This window comes from Rhinoraja longicauda, chromosome 1, assembly GCF_053455715.1.
Source record: "Rhinoraja longicauda isolate Sanriku21f chromosome 1, sRhiLon1.1, whole genome shotgun sequence".
In the NCBI taxonomy this organism is placed as follows: domain Eukaryota; kingdom Metazoa; phylum Chordata; class Chondrichthyes; order Rajiformes; family Arhynchobatidae; genus Rhinoraja; species Rhinoraja longicauda.
This window is the reverse complement of record NC_135953.1, coordinates 29,482,999-29,501,800: the sequence shown is the minus strand read 5'-3', so window position 1 is coordinate 29,501,800 and position 18,802 is coordinate 29,482,999. Positions and strand designations below refer to the sequence as shown.

At 42.5% G+C, this 18,802-nt stretch overlaps 1 protein-coding gene across 2 annotated transcripts in view; it reads right to left on the bottom strand.

Annotated features, from left to right (window-relative positions):
* Window positions 1-5,637: 5,637 nt before the first annotated feature.
* Window positions 5,638-18,802, bottom strand: part of malt1 (MALT paracaspase 1) — a 165,502-nt gene continuing 152,337 nt past the window's right edge. For both annotated transcript variants that reach the window (XM_078425571.1, XM_078425665.1), the window contains 3 exons: window positions 15,701-15,858; window positions 12,446-12,571; window positions 5,638-6,857 (listed from right to left, as the gene is read on the bottom strand). In XM_078425571.1, the coding sequence (XP_078281697.1) occupies window positions 6,351-6,857; window positions 12,446-12,571; window positions 15,701-15,858 (791 nt within the window). In that variant the 3' untranslated portion in view covers window positions 5,638-6,350. The remainder of the gene's footprint in view (window positions 6,858-12,445; window positions 12,572-15,700; window positions 15,859-18,802) is intronic.

Below are 18,802 nucleotides of genomic sequence, written 5' to 3'. Positions count from 1 at the left end.
GAACTATTCAGAGTTTGAACAATTCTCAGGAATGGAACTCTTCCATAACCTAGGGACTACCCTGTGGCACACCCCTGGTCGTAGACCTCCTCTAAGTCTATCCTGAATCTAATTGGCTAGCTCATCATCCATCCCATGTGATCTAATCTTTTGCAGCAGCCAACCAGATGGGATCTTGTCAAAACAGTGCCAAAGTCCATTTAGACAACATCTACTGCCCTGCTCGCATCAATCCACTTGGTCACCTTTTCAAAAAACTCAATCAAATTTGAGAGACAAGATTTCCACTGCCAAAACCACTCTGACTGTCCCTAATCAGCACTTACTATTCCAAATGCAGATAGATTCCGTCTCTCAGTCTTCTCCAGAAATGTTTCATTCCCTGTTTTGCTGAGTAGTCTGTAATTTCCTGGCTTGTCCATGCATCCATTCTAAAGTAAAGAGATAACATTATCCACCCATCAATCGTCCAGTACCGTACCTATACACATATCTCTGCCAAGGTGCCTGTAATTTTCTTGCCTAGCTTCCCACATGGTCCCAGGATACATTTTGTCAGGTCCCAGGGATTTATCCACCTTCATGCATTTTAGCTTTGCCAGCACCTCCTCTTTTGCAATGTGAATATATGTTGATATTATTATCCTCTTCCTTGAATTGTCTGCCCATCTCCTGTGGCTAGATAACCACATTGATCTTAAGGTCCTCTATTTTCTTGTTCAGAGGAAGGGTTTTGATCACAAACACCAACAGTACTTTTGCCTTCACAGATGCTGCCTGGCCTGCTGAGTTCCTCTAGCGGTTTGTCTTTTTTTTGCTCCAGATATGTTGGACTGGAACCAAAGAGCGAGGAATAACTCACTTTGCAGAGCATGAGATCAAGATCTCAACCAACTTGTAGCGACTGTTTCCTATTAGACCACTATTGTGTACAGTGCTTTTGGAGATCAAGCCATGTTCTTCTCACTAAGGATTCAATCAGTTGAGCCATAACATATTATCACTGTGCTAAGATGGGATTCAAGGATGGTATGCTGCCTCCCTGGTGCCAGGATCCAGGATGTCACGGACAGAGTGCAGGAAATCCTCAAGGGCGAAGGTGAACAGCCGGAAGTGGTAGTACATGTTGGCACAAACGAAGTCGGAAAGAAGGGGATGAATATTGTGCAGCGTGACTTTAGAGAGCTCGGAAAAATGCTGAAAAGCAGGACATCCAGGGTGGTTATCTCCGACTTTGCTTCCAGTTCCTCGTGCTGGTGAGAGCAGGGACAGGGAGATACAGGACCTGAATGTGTGGCTGAGGAAATGGTGCAGGGGGCAGGGATTTACATTCTTAGATCACTGGGATCTGTTTTGGGGTAAGGGGGAATTGTACAAAAGAGACGGATTGCACCTTAACAGGTGGGGTCCAGCATTCTGGCAGGCAGGTTTGCCACTGCTACATGGGTGGTTCTAAACTAAATAAGGAGGGGGTGGGGGGGTGTCAAATGGGATAGTCAAGGATGGAGTTAAAGGGAAAGAGAGTAAAGGGATAGTTAATGACCCCAGAATTAACGGGAAAGAAAGCTCACAAAGGGACAGGAGAGTATGGCCAAGTGAAATAGGGATCAATGTGAGGGGTGAGATGAGTAAGGAATTAAAAGTATTGTATATGAATGCGCGAAGTATAGCAAGTAAAGTAGATGAGCTTGAGGCTCAGTTAGAGGTTGGTAGATATGACATTGTGGGGATTACAGAGACGTGGCTGCAGGAGGATCGGGCCTGGGAACTTAATATTCAGGGTTATACATCCTGTAGAAAGGCAGGCAGGTGGGCAGAGGCGATGGGGTAGCTCTGCTGGTGAGGGATGAAATTCAGTCCCTTGCGAGGGAAGACATAGGGACTGTCGAGGTAGAGTCACTGTGGATTGAGTTGAGGAATTGTAAAGGCAAGAAGAAACTAATTGGTGTTATCTGCAGACCCCCAAATAGTAGCCCAGATGTAGGATGTAAGATGCAGCAGGAGTTAAAACTGGCATGAAAGAAAGGTAATGCCACTGTGGTGATGGGTGATTTCAATATGTAGGTAGACTGGGAAAATCAGGTTGGTTCTGGACCCCAAGAAAGAGAGTTTGTAGAGTGCCTCTGAGATGGATTCTTAGAGCAGCTTTTTTTTTTAGAGATACAGCCCGGAAACAGGCCCTTCGGCCCACCGAGTCCGCGCCGCCCAGCGATCCCCGCACATTAACACTATCCTACACACACTGGGACAATTTTTACATTTACCCAGTCAATTAACCTACATACCTGTAGTAATGGGGCCTACCAAAGAAAAGGCAATTCTGGATTTAGTGTTGTCCAATGAACCAGATTTGATAAGAGAACTCGAGGTAAAGGAACCGCTTGGAGGTAGTGATCATAATATGATTAGTTTTAATCTGCAATTTGAGAAGGAGAAGGTTAAATTGGATGTGTCAGTGTTGCAGTTGAACAAAGGGGACTATGAAGGCATGAGAGAGGAGCTGGCCAAGGTAGACTGGAAAGGGATCCTAGCAGGATTGACGGTGGAACAGCAATGGCAGGAATTTCTGGGCATAATCAGGAAGACGCAGGATCATTTCATTCCAAAAAGGAAGAAAGATTCTAAGGGGAGTAGGTGGCAACCGTGGCTGACAAGGGAAGTTAGGGATGGAATAAAACTAAAAGAAAAGATGTATAACACAGCAAAGAGTAGCGGGAAGCCAGAGGATTGGGAAACTTTCAAAGGACAACAGAAGGTAACAAAACGGGCAATACGGGCTGAAAAGATGAAGTACGAGGGGAAGCTGGCCAAGAATATAAAGAAGGACAGTAAAAGCTTCTTTAGATATGTTAAGAGAAAAAAGAGCAGCAAAGTCAAATGTGGGTCCCTTGAAGGCAGACACGGGTGAAATTATTATGGGTAACAAGGAAATGGCAGAAGAGTTGAACAGGTACTTCGGATCTGTCTTCACTAAGGAAGACACAAACAATCTCCCAGATGTACTGGAGGACAGAGAATCTAGGGGGGGTAGAGGAACTGAAAGAAATTTTCATTAGGCGAGAAGTAGTGTTGGGTAGACTAATGGGACTGAAGGATGATAAATCCCCTGGGCCTGATGGTCTGCATCCCAGGGTCCTCAGGGAGGTGGCTGTAGAAATAGTGGACGCATTGGTGATCATTTTCCAATGTTCAATAGATTCAGGAGCAGTTCCTGTGGATTGGAGGATAGCTAATGTTATCCCACTTTTCAAGAAAGGAGCGAGAGAGAAAACAGGGAATTACAGACCAGTTAGCCTGACTTCGTTGTGGGAAAGATGCTGGAGTCAATTATTAAAGAGGTAATAACAATGCATTTGGATAGCAGTAAAAGGATAAGTCCAAGTCAGCATGGATTTATGAAAGGGAAATCATGCTCGACTAATCTGGAATTTTTTGAGGACGCGACAAGTAAAATGGATGAAGGGGAGCCAGTGGATGTAGCGTATCTAGACTTCCAGAAAGCCTTTGATAAGGTCCCGCACGGGAGATTGGTGACCAAAATTAGGGGACATGGTATTGGGGGTAGGGTGTTGACATGGATAGAAAATTGGTTGGCAGACAGGAAGCAAAGAGTAGGAGTAAACGAGTCCTTTTCAGAATGGCAGGCAGTGGCGAGTGGAGTGCCGCAGGGCTCGGTGTTGGGGCCTCAACTGTTTACCATATATATTAATGATTTGGAAGAGGGAATTAGAAGCAACACTAGCAAGTTTGTGGATGACACAAAGCTGGGTGGCAGTGTAAACTGTGAAGAGGATGTTAGGAGGTTGCAGGATGACCTGGACAGGTTGAGTGAATGGGCAAATGCGTGGCAGATGTAGTATAATAGAGATAAATGTGAGGTTATCCACATTGGTGGCAGAAACAAGGAGGCAGATTATTATCTCAATGGAGTTAGGTTAGGTAAGGGGGAGGTGCAGCAAGACCTGGGTGTCCTTGTACACCAGTCACTGAAAGTTGTCGTGCAGGTACAGCAGGCAGTGAAGAAAGCTAATGGAACGTTAGCCTTCAAAACATGAGGATTTCAATAGAGGAGTAAAGAGGTTCTTCTGCAGTTGTATAGGGCCCTGGTAAGACCACATCTGGAGTATTGTGTACAGTTTTGGTCTCCTAATTTGAGGAAGGACATCCTTGTAATTGAGGCAGTGCAGCGTAGGTTCATGAGATTGATCCCTGGGATGGAGGGACTGACATATGAGGAAAGGTTGAAAAGACTAGGCTTGTCTTCACTGGATTTTAGAAGGATGAGAGGGGATCGTATAGAAACATATAAAATTATAAAAGGACTGGACAATGATTTTCTCTATTGCATTGCACACGGAGAATTGCTCTAAAATCATCCTGCTCGTTTGTACATGGGTTGAACATCAAAGTAGTCAGCATTGTTGCCCAGTTGTAACGTGCTGACTTTTCATGGTGGAACAAATTCAACTGCTATAGAATGAAAGCATCATGACTGAAGTCGCGTCAGAAATACCTGTGTGATACTTCACCTAAGATTATCCAATGACTGGACACTCAATGAATGGATTCCTTCTTGTGTCCAATATCAGGCAGGATTGACATAGACGGCACGTTAAACAATGTGCATATCTCCAATGATACACCACCCCTTGGAGAAGCATGAAACACGAGCAAAATGATGCACTGTCTCTGTCCATTATTCTCCGGCAAGAAAGAAACATATAGTCAATCAAGAGAGCATAGTGCCATTCCTTGTGATAAATTGCAAACTTGTTGGGAGGTCGCAAAACCATTCAGATTTTGTTTCCAAAGGAACCCGATTCAAAGGATTACTACCTTAACAGCCAGAGACAATGTCATTCTTGCCCTGCTAAAGGCCTGGATCGTGGCGGCAGCCAATGCCAGATTTTATTTACAACATCCATAGAGAAGTGCAGATGGATCTGTTTCTCACTAAGGTTCAGGTAAGAGAACTATTCCCAGAGTTCTCCATATGGCTGACAGCATTTCTCCACTCTCTGAATTCCAACAGCTGTTGAGCTCTTTATGCTCCCAATCATGTGTTTGAACATTGTGCAAAAGTCAAAACCATATAATTGTTATTGCACAAATGTCTCAAATTGTCATTTATTTGGCAATGGTTAAAAATAGACATTTAGTCTGGTTTAGAGATACAGCATGGAAACATGGCCTGCTGCCTACCAAGTCCACGCTGAGCATTGATCACCCGTTCACACTAGTTCTACGCTATCCCACTTTTGCATCCACACGCTAGGGGCAATTTTACAGAGACTAAGTAACCTACAAACCCCCACATCTTTGGGATGTGGGAGGAAACTGGAACACCTGTAGGAAATGCATGCAGTTATAGAGAGAACATGCAAACTCAACATAGACAGTAGCCAAGGTCAGAATCGAACCCAGGTCTCAGCACAGAATCAAACCCAGCACTGTGAGGCAATAGCTCTACCAGTTGAACCACTGAGCCATCCATAATTGTTTACTTTCAGACTGTCACTTCTAAGAGCTGTGTCGATGAGATGACTTCGGTCCAACTTGTATATTATTTGTAAAAGCTTCCAGAGTCAATTAGGAAAAGCCACTGGAAAATAGTTATATTTATTGTATTTCCTGAGTTTTACATTTTGGTCAAACAGTGGACAAGATACAACTACTGGAGTAATAACATTTGACTTGAGTATATGTTCATCCTGAGCATACCTCCATCCAACTGTACACTCTCTTTGACACCTATGGTTTTAGGTTTATTTGCAATACTGAGAAATAGAAACAAAATATGATAAAATGTTGGTTCAAGGTTGGGGAGTGTGACATTCCAGCTTACCGTCTTTCTACTTCACCACCGATTTCAAATCCAGCCTGAGTTGGCCACCCCCACAGATGCAGTGATAGTAATGAGATTGTAATGTAGAGTTGCTCAACTGAAAATCAGCTCATTGGCATTAATTGGTTAGAAATAGAAATACAAAAATAAAACATTGCGCAACACTGTCAAAATCTGAAGAAGCATTACCGATTAAAATGAAAGAGTTTTATACTATACTTAACACGGGGAATGGGAAATTTTGGTCCATTTGCTTTATTCAGAGGTCCATTCTAGATTAATTACAAACCTACGGTACAAGTTAAGTCAACCTTTGTCCTTTAAAAGCTCTCCTCTGTGAATAAAGCAACTTCAGATGCTTGGCATTCTTTGTGGCCAGTTTTAAAGCAGTACAATCATTGGAAATTCCAATCATCTTTAATATGCATGTTCTCTACTTCTCGTTTCTCCAAGAAGGATCCAACCTTGATCTTGTGTTAAATCTTCCACAGTGTATTCAGAAGAATTATTTGTGTTGCCAATCAGCGAACTGTAGGCTGTTGGAGAAATCAGACTGCAAATCATTGATATCGCTCTCAACAGGGACATTGATTTCTCTTATGTGGCTACTGCTGCACTGACCCTCCCCTGCCACGTGTGCAAACTCGGCATAAGTAGAGCTATCAGAACCAGCAGTGCAACCCATGGCACCCATCATGGCTGAATTTGGGTTGTAAACCCCGAGATGAGAGTTATTTTGAAAACGTTGGCTGTGTTGGTGGTGGTGGCAATGCTCAGATTCTGGACAAAAAACCAGGCTGTGGACTGGACTGTGAGAAGGGCTGTGGACTGGGCTGTGCGACGGGCTGTGAGGCATGGGGCAAGTCACGATGCAGCTATTCCTCCTGACGGCACGGTGGATGTCCAGCTTTGCGATAAGCGGTTTGCCCACATCCACTTCCTTGACTTCTTCCACAGGCTCATCGAGTCCATGGTACTGGTAGTGAAGGCAGACTGTGAACACCAGCCGCACCTACGGAAGGAAAACAAACAATGGAGTTGTCATTCTCTCTCTCATTTCACTTCAGGAAACTGAATATCTAAACCAGGTTAAAAAGTTACAGCATTCAGAAATTAATAGGCCAAGCAAAAATAATCATGAAATCTGAAATAGAAAATCTGCACACTGGTTTTCACAAGGGTGTACATTCTGCACACAAGAATTTACAAGAGGTATTTATTCACACAATGCTGGAGTAACTCAGCAGGTCAGGCAGCATCTCAGGAGAGAAGGAATGGGTGATGTTTCGGTCGAGACCCTTCTTCAGACTGAAGAAGGGTCTCGACCGAAACGTCACCCATTCCTTCTCTCCTGAGATGCTGCCTGACCTGCTGAGTTACTCCAGCAGTGTGTGAATAAATACCTTCGATTTGTACTAGCATCTGCAGTTATTTTCTGACAGAATTTACAAGAGGGTAATCTGGCAGCTGCTCAACAGAAAAAAAGGACAGCTAGGCATAGTAAATAAAGGCCCTAACTTTGCAAAAGTTTAGCGTTTAGAGATACAGTGTGGAAACAGGCTCTTCATGGCATCGTGTCCGCGACGACCAGCAATCCCCGTACACGAGCACTATCCTTCACACTAGGGACAATTTGCAATCTTTACCAAAGCCGATTAACCTACAAACCCGTGTGTCTTTGGAGTGTGGGATGAAACCGAAGCACCTGGGGAAAATAAGTTTGAAAAAAATGGTGTAAGGATAAATGTGAAAAATAGATTTGTGACTGTTAAAGGGGTCAATTTATGGAATAGTTGCAACAATGAATTAAAAGAATGTAGTAATATGTGTAAATTCAAGAAAATGTTCAAAAACATTATACTTGAAAGATACAAATATGTGATCAGCACTGAGAAATGACTTACATGACAGAAATTATGTTTCTTGATTATATTTGTGTTTCTTTCTATGTTTTGTTTATCTGCTTCTGACTTATGATGTTGTGTTTTTTAAATTATATTTTGTTTTATTGTTTTGTTTCACTGCTATTTTGGCTAGTTAGGGGTAAGGTTTTGTTAAGTATTAAGGGTAGGCACAATAAGCTTCGGCTTCTGCCTACATCTTATTTTTCGGTCAGAGAATATCATGTGTGATTATATTGTTTCATTTTTGATATAATGATTTCGTACTATTTAACTTTCACAGTTGTATGGTCAATCTGTTGTATTGTATTGACCGGGAATAAAACCCCATGCGGTCACAGGGACGATGCACAAAATCCGTATAGACAGCACCCGTGGTAAGGATCAAACGCGGGTCGCTGGCGCTGTAAGGCAGCAACTCTACCGCTGCACCATCCTGCCTCCATGGCAAAAGACTGGCTGAAATTTCGTTTATTTCTATGATGTTACCAGCTGATGTATGTAACCAGCAAAAGCCCCCTGAAATTATCCGTCTGAATAGATTATCACACTATATTACAAAATGGATTATGTTTAGGCTTCTCACTGTACCAAGGTACAGTGAAAAGCTTTGTCTTGCATGCTATCCAAACAGATAACTTATTATGCATACATGTAATCAAGCCAACCGCAAGTACGATAGAGCAAAGGGGATAGAGTGCAAAATATGGTTCTCAACATTTAATTTCCAAAAAAACTTCAAAAGGGGTCAAAGAGGAAAAAAAACAGCCAAGAAATGCCTGAAATATACTCACTGTAACGACATTACGTACCTGCCATGACCTCCAGTCGATTTACTATTATCACCTCGCAGTTCTGGGCAGTTTTCATGTGGGAATAACTAACGTCTTCTCTCCCATTTGTGAGATTCATGTTATATTTTCTTTCAACATTGAAGACTGCCATTTGGCCCATCAAGTCTATGCCCGATCATGGAATATTCCCACAAAGCCAATGCCTCTCTCTTACATCCCCAAAATATACCTGCCCTCACATGCCCATCAACTCCACTCTGATCCCCTTCCCACCCAACACTGGGAGCAATTTACAGTGGCCAATTAACTTACCGACCGACACGTCTTTGGTACCTGGTAGGAAACTGAAGCACCAAGGAGAAATTATCCGGTCATATGGAGACTGCGGGAGGTGCCCCCAAGGCATGAAGGTGGACGGGCGAGGAGAGGGACATCGCGTTCAAGGAAGGCGATGTTGGGAGAGTCACGAAACAGGGGTCACAGTTTAAGAATAAGGGGTAGGCCATTTAGAACGGAGATGAGGAAAAACTTTTTCACTCAGAGAGTTGTGAAGCTGTGGAATTCTCTGCCTCAGAAGGCAGAGGAGGCCAATTCCCTGGATGCTTTCAAGAGAGAGTTAGATAGAGCTCTTAATGATAGCGGAGTCAAGGGATATGGGGAGAAGGCAGGAACGGGGTACTGATTGTGGATGATCAACCATGATCACGGTGAATGGTGGTGCTGGCTCGAAGGGCCAAATGGTCTACTCCTGCACCTATTGTCTATAAGGCGATGGCTGGAGGCCCGCAGCAGCCTGGGGCTGGCCTGGATTGGGAAGGTGGCATGTTTTGGTGTCATTTATAAAGCCTAGTGCGCCATCAAGACTTTATAAATGGCACCAAAACATGCCACCTTTTGCAGAGACTATTTCTGTACACTTACTAATCGAGGGTGTGCTTAAGTATGGGAATACTGTACTAGACTGTGTGTAATAAAAAGAATTTCACTGTGCATTTGCCCGTTTCAATAAAAGAATCACTGAAGTTTTAGTGGAGCGTGCAAGGTATGCATGTTCACAATTGATATTCAATTGATGTGTCCCCTAGTCAGAAGCTGATGTTTGGCCCATGGCAGGAGAATGCAAAGGAATGGAGTAGGTAATTTAGATTTTGTTCTTCCCATCAGTTCAGTACAGCATTTCTGTACCTTAATTCCACTGTCCTTAAAGCTTCTTCGTCTAAAGCAAATTATCTGTCATTCTTTCATTGCGGTTATCATATCATATCATATATATACAGCCTTTTCGGCCCTCCAAGTCCGTGCCGCCCAGTGATCCCCGTACATTAACACTATCCTACACCCACTAGGGACAATTTTTACATTTACATTTACCCAGCCAATTAACCTACATACCTGTACATCTTTGGTTATGGGAGCTTGCTACACATAACTTGGAAATAGTTGAAGATGTTAGACATGTCAAACAAAAACAGTTTTGACGAAAAGTCTTCAATCTGATATGTTGACTTTGTTTCATTTTCCTTCCTAACCTATTAAGTGTTTCCAGCAATTGTTCTTTTTTACATCTTGCCCTATGTCAATTGACTCGGTTTCCAATTTTATAAAAAATATGACTGCACTTCAAAAGTTACCTAATTGGCTTTATGGAGTTTTGAGACATCTGATGTTCTGGAAAGTACTAATATATAAATGCAATTATTTCCTTTTATTTTGTGACGTGACAAATCCAGTCAATTTTCCACAAATAATCAGAGCAACAAACATGAGGGGTGAATGTGACATATTGGAAAGGTTAAAAGTTTCTTAGATGTAACAGCAACCTTCGAAATCACCAGGGTGAAAGCATTGGTGAAAGAGTGACATGCACAGCTACACCCATTCCAATGGTATGAGATCCCCGAATCTATTAAAGGAAAGGTCAGCTTGTAGTTTTGTTTACGCATGGTTAACAAAACACTTACAAAGCAGAACAATGCTGTTAAAGAATGAGTAAAGTATCGTTTCTGCAATCTGTTAGTTTCAGGTTTCTCTATGACCCAATTCAAAACACTTATTTTAAATGCAGCCAGGAGAAATACACCAGGTAACATAGTGCAGAAGGGGTATTAAGGGGAATAGGAAGTATGTCTCTACTACAAAATCTAAACTAAATTATTATAGGGGCAGAATCATACTGCTTGTAAACGTGCCCTTTGGTCCATTTGCCCATGCTGACCAAGATGTCCTACCTGCCTCCGTTTGGCCCATATCGTTCTAAACCATTCCTATCCATGTACCTGTCCAAATGTCTTTTTAATGTTGTTATAGGATCTACCTCGACTAGCTCCTCTGGCAGCTCATTCCATATACTTACCACTCTTTGTGAGAAAAGGTTACCCCTCAGGTTCCTTTTAAATCTTTCCCCTCACACCTTAAACGCACACCCTCTGATACTTGATTCCCCAACTCTGTGTAAAAGACAATGCAGTTACCCCAACCCCCTCATGATCTTATACACCTCTATGAGATCACCCCTCAGCCTCCAACACTCCAAGGAATAAAGTTCTATCCTGCTCAACCTCTCCCTATAGCTCAGGCCCTCAAGTCCTGGAAACATCCTCCTAATGTGGGTCAAGGGTGCGTTTAATTTTGTTTGAAGAATAGAACACAGCAGCAACACCTCAGAAACTTGAAAAATTCACAGAGAAAACCTGAAATTGAATCGCAGCCCTATTCTGTTGCACAACATTAATTATTTAATGGAATGGTTAGATACTCCACATGCAGAAGTCTTCAGCAGTGGAAATATGGAACGTGCCCAGAAGGTTGTAGGTGTTGGGTCAATTGACATTTTCAACTCGGTGATCAACAGATGTGGACCAAAGGCCAGTCAATGCATTTGTTCAGACTGAATGGTAAAATAGGCTCAGGCATCTATACCGTGGGGAGAATACAATGGAATTATTGTAGGAACGGAGCCAATTACTGCTCGATGGTCAAAGTAATCAGTGAGCCAAAGGGCCTGTTTCTGTGCTGCACGAGAGTCTGCCTTCTGTTATGTTACAATTCTATCATTTATATATATTACGGCCACCTACCGAGTATCTCTTTCACTAATATCATGTGGACTTAAGTCTAAAAACTCTGCAAGGAAAGCACCATAGAATGTTTTACTATTTTACTCTATGAATGAGTTCCTACTTTTTAGCTGCCCCTCCCCGCCATGCGTTCCCCCCTCAGAGGGAAGTTCCATTGGGAAGTCACAGTGAGAATAGCTGTGAGGTAAAGAATTAGAATGGTCGACGCACTTTGTGAGAAAGATAAATAATGCAAAATTAAATTTGAGAACAGCACAGTGGTGCTGTAAAATAGGCTGATTTAATGCCAGCCTCTCATGCTGACTAAGTGGAGTGTTCATATTCATCCAGTGACCATATGGATCTTCCAGCGGTGCTCTGGTATCTTCCCATATTCTGAAAACATACGGGTTGGTAGGTTAATTGACCTTTGGGTGTGGGCGAGTGGTAGAACCTGGGGTGGGGTGGGCATTGATGGGAATACAAGGAGAATAACATGGAGTGGGATTAGTCAGTGAGATTAGTGAAGACACAGGTACCTGATGGTGGGCATGGACTTGCTGAGCCAAAACGCATGCTTCTATGCTCCCCACGACTCGATAAACAAAATAGCTTGAACTATTGTTCGTCAGCTGATTTCTGAACACCACTGAACTAACATGTACTATTGTAGCTGACCTGATCAACACTGATTGTTGCTCAGAAATAATCAACTGTGCACCAGGAGAAAGGACAACAGAAGAATAATGAAATATGGAAGTTTTCAGTGATTCCAGATCCCAGTGATCTACCATCCTGACATAAATTGAGAACTTTGTTCTGAATAGAATCAACATTTGGAGCCTTTACCTTTAGTTTCTGCAAGGCACTCAGTCTAGTGTATAGACACTGCTCTGGTAAGTCTTTAGAGAGTAGATAGCTGCCTGTTTCTTCTGGTGTTCCTTTGTTTGTCTTCTTAGGATCTACATCCAAGTCCTGTTGTCAACAACAACAACAAAAATCATACATTGAAAAAGTCATGGTTTCTTGCCTCAACATGCAGACATGAAATGCCAATTATAATTCACATGCTTCTTCTTTCTCAGTTTCACATCCAATTTCAATAACAAAGATAACCAGGGAAGTTTATGAAAGCTATTATTTTATCTGCTTGCAATAAAGAAATAAAAGAATAAGATTACATTCTCTAGAGTGTAATGGGATTTCATACAAACATCGACACGTGATAATGGATTAATATATTTGCTCCCAATTAATTACATTTTCTTTTCGGAGACAAGCAAATTTCAATAATTGTCCAAAATCCACAATATAAGCAAAAAGTTAAAAACTGCTAGTCAGACAAAGACCAGTTTGCTTTTAAGGTTGATGATCTTATATCAGAATTGAGAATGGTCAGAGATATACAGGTATTGAAATTCAGAGAAAGAGTGCTGGCGAGGTGGAATACAAGGCAATAGTTGTGAGGGAACAAGAGACTGAAGACAGTGCAATTTATCAAATTTATCAAAACAGTTTGGAAAAAATGCTGAAAATGGAAATAAAAATGTCAGGAATGCTTATGAATTGAAATGATTGGAGTTCACATTGTGTTTGTTAGGTGATGTGTTGTTCATTGAGATTACATTGAGCTTTGTAAATAGCTTAATATTCGTGGCTCAAGCAATGAAGAATTAAGGTGGGAACCAATGGGTTGTCAGTGACACTTTTTCCTTTCTTATTACATGTAACAAGGTAGAAGATCATTCAGCCTGTTCGGTCAATACTGGCTCGAAGAACAATCCCATGGGCCTTATAGCCTCTCTCCTTATTTTGCTATAGCTCTGCAACTTGTTCTCCATCACATTTGCTCGTCGACCCCCTTTTGATTCTTTCTGGACTCATAAGGGGTACTTTACTGTAGCCAATACAACTTTGGGAAGCGAGAGGTAACCAGAACACCGAAAGGAAAGCCAAATGATAATGCTGGGAATGTTCAAACTTTGCACAGACTATTGGTGATCAGCACATCAGCAAACTAACTGTGTGCTTTGTGTCTTCTTTTAAGAAGTTTTAACAACATGACGCGACATGGTGGCGCAGTAATAGAGCTGCTGCCTTACAGCACCAGAGACCCGGGATCCTGACTATGGGTGCTGTCTGTATGGAGTTTGTACGTTCTCCCTGTGAATGTGTGGGTTTTCTCTGGGTGCTCAGTTTCTTCCCACACTCCAAAAATGTACAGATTTGTAGATTAATTGGCTTCTGTAAATTGTTCCTAGTGTGTAGGATAGTGCTAGTGTACGGGTGATCACTGGTCAGCACGGACCCGGTGGGCCGAAGGGCCTGTTTCCGCACTGTATCTCTAAACTAAACTGCTTACCCATTGAGGTTTTTGGCAATTTGTTTCGATAGATAATGATGCCCAGATCACTGAAACTGTAGGGCGGTAGTATTAACTGTTGCAGCACCATGCACACTTGCCCACTGAATGGAGGTATTCTGCACTGTGGCAACCCAATCTACATTAGATCTCCCGAGGGCAATGGAGACCACATCAATAGCAAAAAAGGCTTTATGGTATGTTGAGAAGTACAAATAAACCACTGATTCATGTGAAAAAAGGTGTTGGGGTTCTTTGATGGTCTGAAGCAAAGAGATGAAAGAAGAAGTCCTGCATCTCTTTCACAGTTAATATTTTCATTTCATCTCGATTATATTTGATTTATTTTACTGTTCTCCCAAATTCTATTCTCTTTAACGACCAAATGGGAAGTCTGGCAGATGAGTACAACTATGCTGTTGTGGAAATTCTGAACTGAAGTGGCTTGTGCCAAATCCTGCCTGCAAAATGGGCACAGCGGTAGAGTTGCTGCCTTACAGCGCTGGAGACCCGAGTTCTATCCCGACTATGGGTGCTGTCTGTAGGGAGTTTGTACGTTCTCCCCGTGACTGCGTGGGTTTTTTTTCCGAGATCTTTGGTTTCCTCCCACACTCCAAAGACGTACAGGTATGTTGGTTAATTGGCGAGGTAAATGTAACAATTGTCCCTAGTGCGTGTAGGATAGTGTTAATATGCGGGGATCGCTGGTCGGTGCGGACTTGATGGGCCGAAGGGCCTGTCTCCGCACTGTATCTCTAAACTAAACTAAGATGTCCCTTTACTGTTTAGTTTAGTTTAAAAATACTGTGCGGAAACAAGCCTTTCGGCATACTGAGTCCACGCCGACCAGCAATCACCCCGTACACTAACACAATCCTTCACACACTAGGAACAATTTACACATACACCAAGCCAATTAACCTTTAAACCTGTACGTCTTTGGAGTGTGGGAGGAAACCAAAGATCTCGGAGAAAACCCTACTGCACTGAGTGATCAGCCATGATCGCATTGAATGGCGGTGCTGGCTCGAAGGGCTGAATGGCCTACTCCTGCACCTATTGTCTATTGTCTATTGTCTATTGCACTGCATTCAGCACAAACCTGTAGCTGGAGACTGCCTGCTCATTATCTGGAGGGACTCAAACTGTAAACCAGACCCAACACGTGACTTGTTACAGAATTTAAAACTACCCCTGCTACTTTAAGGCATTTAATAAACAAATGCAGGTGTGATTGATTATATTAACGATATCTACAAGTTAAAATGTTCTGCCATGCCGAGATATTAGTCTCAGAGTCAGAGTCATCCAGCACAGAAACAGGTCGTTTGGCCCAACATGTCGATTTCTCCTGCCCTCCTGCTACCTATATCCTTCCTTTGTCCCACCCCCCTGACTTCAGTCTGAAGAAGGGTCTCGACCCGAAACGTCACCCATTCCTTCTCTCCTGAGATGCTGCTTGACCTGCTGAGTTACTCCAGCATTTTGTGAATAAATACCTTCGATTTGTACCAGCATCTGCAGTTATTTTCTTACACTTCCTCTTCGGTTCAAAGTGGGTAAAGTCCCTTCTCACTCCACCTGTTTTAACCATGTTATTCTCAAATTTGACTCTGGGATAATATGATTTTCAATTGCATAATGTTATATGAAACAATACCACATTAAATGATTAAATTTCTTGACAAAAGTTTTGCTTAAATTACGTTCATGAAATTTAGGAGAAAGGAAGGAAGATTTACCGGTGGAAAATCCGTGACGAAAGCCTTACTCATCGTAATATCCTTTGGTTTCTTCACAATTCGAGTGTAAATTATCAAGACATTTGAGAACTCAGCAGCAAACCCAAGTTGAATTTGGACACCGCATTCAAACTCAAGCCACATGCTTTCAGGTAGTTCTGAAAATACATAAATATCAATTACAATTACCAATCACACCAAATGTAGCTGGGATTGTAGCACGTGAACATATGAAAATTAAACAGGTTAAAAAGACAAACAGGCTCAGGAAATCCACTGCATTCCAACAACAGTAGAATGCCAAATGCGAGCTCTGTGCCCATGCTATTTCCTGGCAGAAAACAAATAGTATGGCTAATTCAAACAGATTGCTCCCCTCCTTTAAAAAAACAGGTAACATTTCACGGCGCTGTCAAAATCTATTGGTGATCAGCACATCAGCAAACTAACTGCATGCTTTGTGCCTTCTTTTGCGGGGGCTGTGTGGGTCGGTCGCCTCGGTAGGGGTCGAGCTGTCTGTCCGTGGGCATGGGGGAAGAGGGAGGAAGTTTTGTTGCCTTCCATCACAGTGAGGGGGTGTTTGGAGTCACTGTGATGGATGTTTGTGTTGGGGTCGTGTGTCTTGTGTTCTTTTTTTGTTGTGTTCTGTGACTGCTGGAAATGTAATTTTGTTCGGTATCTCGGTATCGAATGACAATAAAGCTCTGTATTCAGTATTCAGTTCTAACAACATGACGCGACATGGTGGCGCAGTGGAGGAGCTGCTGCCTTACAGCACCAGAGACCCGGGATCCTGACCATGGGTGCTGTCTGTATGGAGTTTGTACGTTCTCCCCGTGAACGTGTGGGTTTTCTCTGGGTGCTCAGTTTCTTCCCACACTCCAAAAATGTACAGGTTTGTAGATTAATTGGCTTCTGTAAATTGTAAATTGTTCCTAGTGTGTAGGATAGTGCTAGAGTATGGGTGATCACTGGTCAGCACGGACCCAGTGAGCCGAAGGGCCTGTTTCCGCACTGTATCTCTAAACTAAACTGTTTACCCATTGAGGATTTTGGCTATTTGTTTCGATAGATAATGACTTTGTACACAATTAAAACATGTCTAAATTAATCTAAACTAATTATTCTCCCAAATTAAAGTGCCTTGAGTTTAGGAGAATGAGAGGCATTAGATATGCCAAGGCATCAATAAGTGTGTCACAAAAACATCCTGGAATATTTATAGGAGATCCATGGAGATTTTAGAACAGGTGATATAAAAGCCTCATCAAATAGATAAGCTTTAATGAGAGCCTTTGTAGAGGAAGGACAGGGGAAGATGGGTGCAGCATTGTAGAGAGGGTATTAGAATCAGGGTTGTAGAGCATGGAAACAGGCCCTTCGGCCCACCACATCAATGCTGTCCATCATGCCTATGTATACTAATCGCACTTGCCTGCATTAATTACAGTATGCTCTTCTTGAATTTAGCAATGAGGCAAGGCAAACCAATGTGAACAGATTTTTAAAAATAATCAGGGCACACATGAACAAATGATAAGAAACAAAAATTATAAAAAGGTCATTTGGTCCCTTATCCCTTCTCTGCCATTCAATACAATTATAATTGATCTTTTATTTCACTGACACATTCCTGCACTGACTCACACATCCCTGGATTCTCTCAATATCTAAGTCTGTCAGTGTCTGCCCTGCGTTTACTTGGTAACTGAACTTCCGCAGTCATCTTTGAGGTGGCACTGTGGTACAGCAGTAGAGTTGCTGCCTTACAGTGCCAGAGACCCGGGTTCGATCCTAACTACCAGTGCTATCTCTACGGAGTTTGTACATTCTCCCTTTGACCACATGGATTTTATCTGGGTGTTCCGGTTTCCTCCAACACTCCAAAGATATGCAGGTTTGTAGGTTAATTGTTTTCTATAAATTGTAAATTGTCCCTTGTGTGTAGGATAGTGCTACTGTACGGGGTGATCGATGGTCAGCTCGGACTCGATGGGATGAATAGCCTGTTTCCGTGATGTATCTCTAAAATCTTGAGGAGAGAAATTCAAATATTTACTTCTCTGTGAATGAAGGGATTTCTTCCCATCTCAGCACTGAAAGGCCTTTTTTTCCACTGTCGAGACTCCAATCCCTGGTGCTAAGCACCCTAGTCAGAGAAGGTATCACTAATTGCTGGAGTAACTCAGCAGGTCAGGCAGCATCTCTGGAGAGAAGGAATGGGTGACGTTTCGAGTCGAGACCCTTCTTCAGGCGCTTCAGTCTGCCTGACCTGCTGAGTTACTCCAGCATTTTGTGATACCTTCGATTTGTACCAGCATCTGCAGTTATTTTCCTACACCCTAGTCAGGGAAATCATCATTCCTGAATGTAACCTTTCAAGCCCTATAACAATTTCATGTTTCACTGTGATTACATCTCATTCCCTAAACTCAGAGTACAGTGTCAATTGGCTTGATCACCCATAGAAGAAGGCAATCTTCCAACCCCAGCTATTTACGATATACATTAATTTGCAGATGATACTAAGCTGGGAGAAGTGTGAATTGTGAGGAAGATGCAATAAGGCTGCAGGGTGACTTGGACAGGTTGTGTGAGTGGGCGGATACATGGCAGATGCAGTTTAATGTAGATAAGTGTGAGGTTATTCACTTTGGAAGTAAGAATAGAAAGGCAGATTATTATCTGAATGGTGTCAAGTTAGGAAGAGGGGATGTTCAACGAGATCTGGGTGTCCTAGTGCATCAGTCACTGAAAGGAAGCATGCAGGTACAGCAGGCAGTGAAGAAAGCCAATGGAATGTTGGCCTTCATAACAAGAGTAGTTGAGTATAGGAGCAAAGAGGTCCTTCTACAGTTGTACCGGGCCCTGGTGAGACCGCACCTGGAGTACTGTGTGCAATTTTGGTCTCCAAATTTGAGGAAGGATATTCTTGCTATTGAGGGCGTGCAGCGTAGGTTCACTAGGTTAATTCCCGGAATGGCGGGACTGTCGTATGTTGAAAGGCTGGAGCAATTAGGCTTGTAGACACTGGAATTTAGAAGGATGAGGGGGGATCTTATTGAAACATATAAGATAATTAGGGGATTGGACACATTAGAG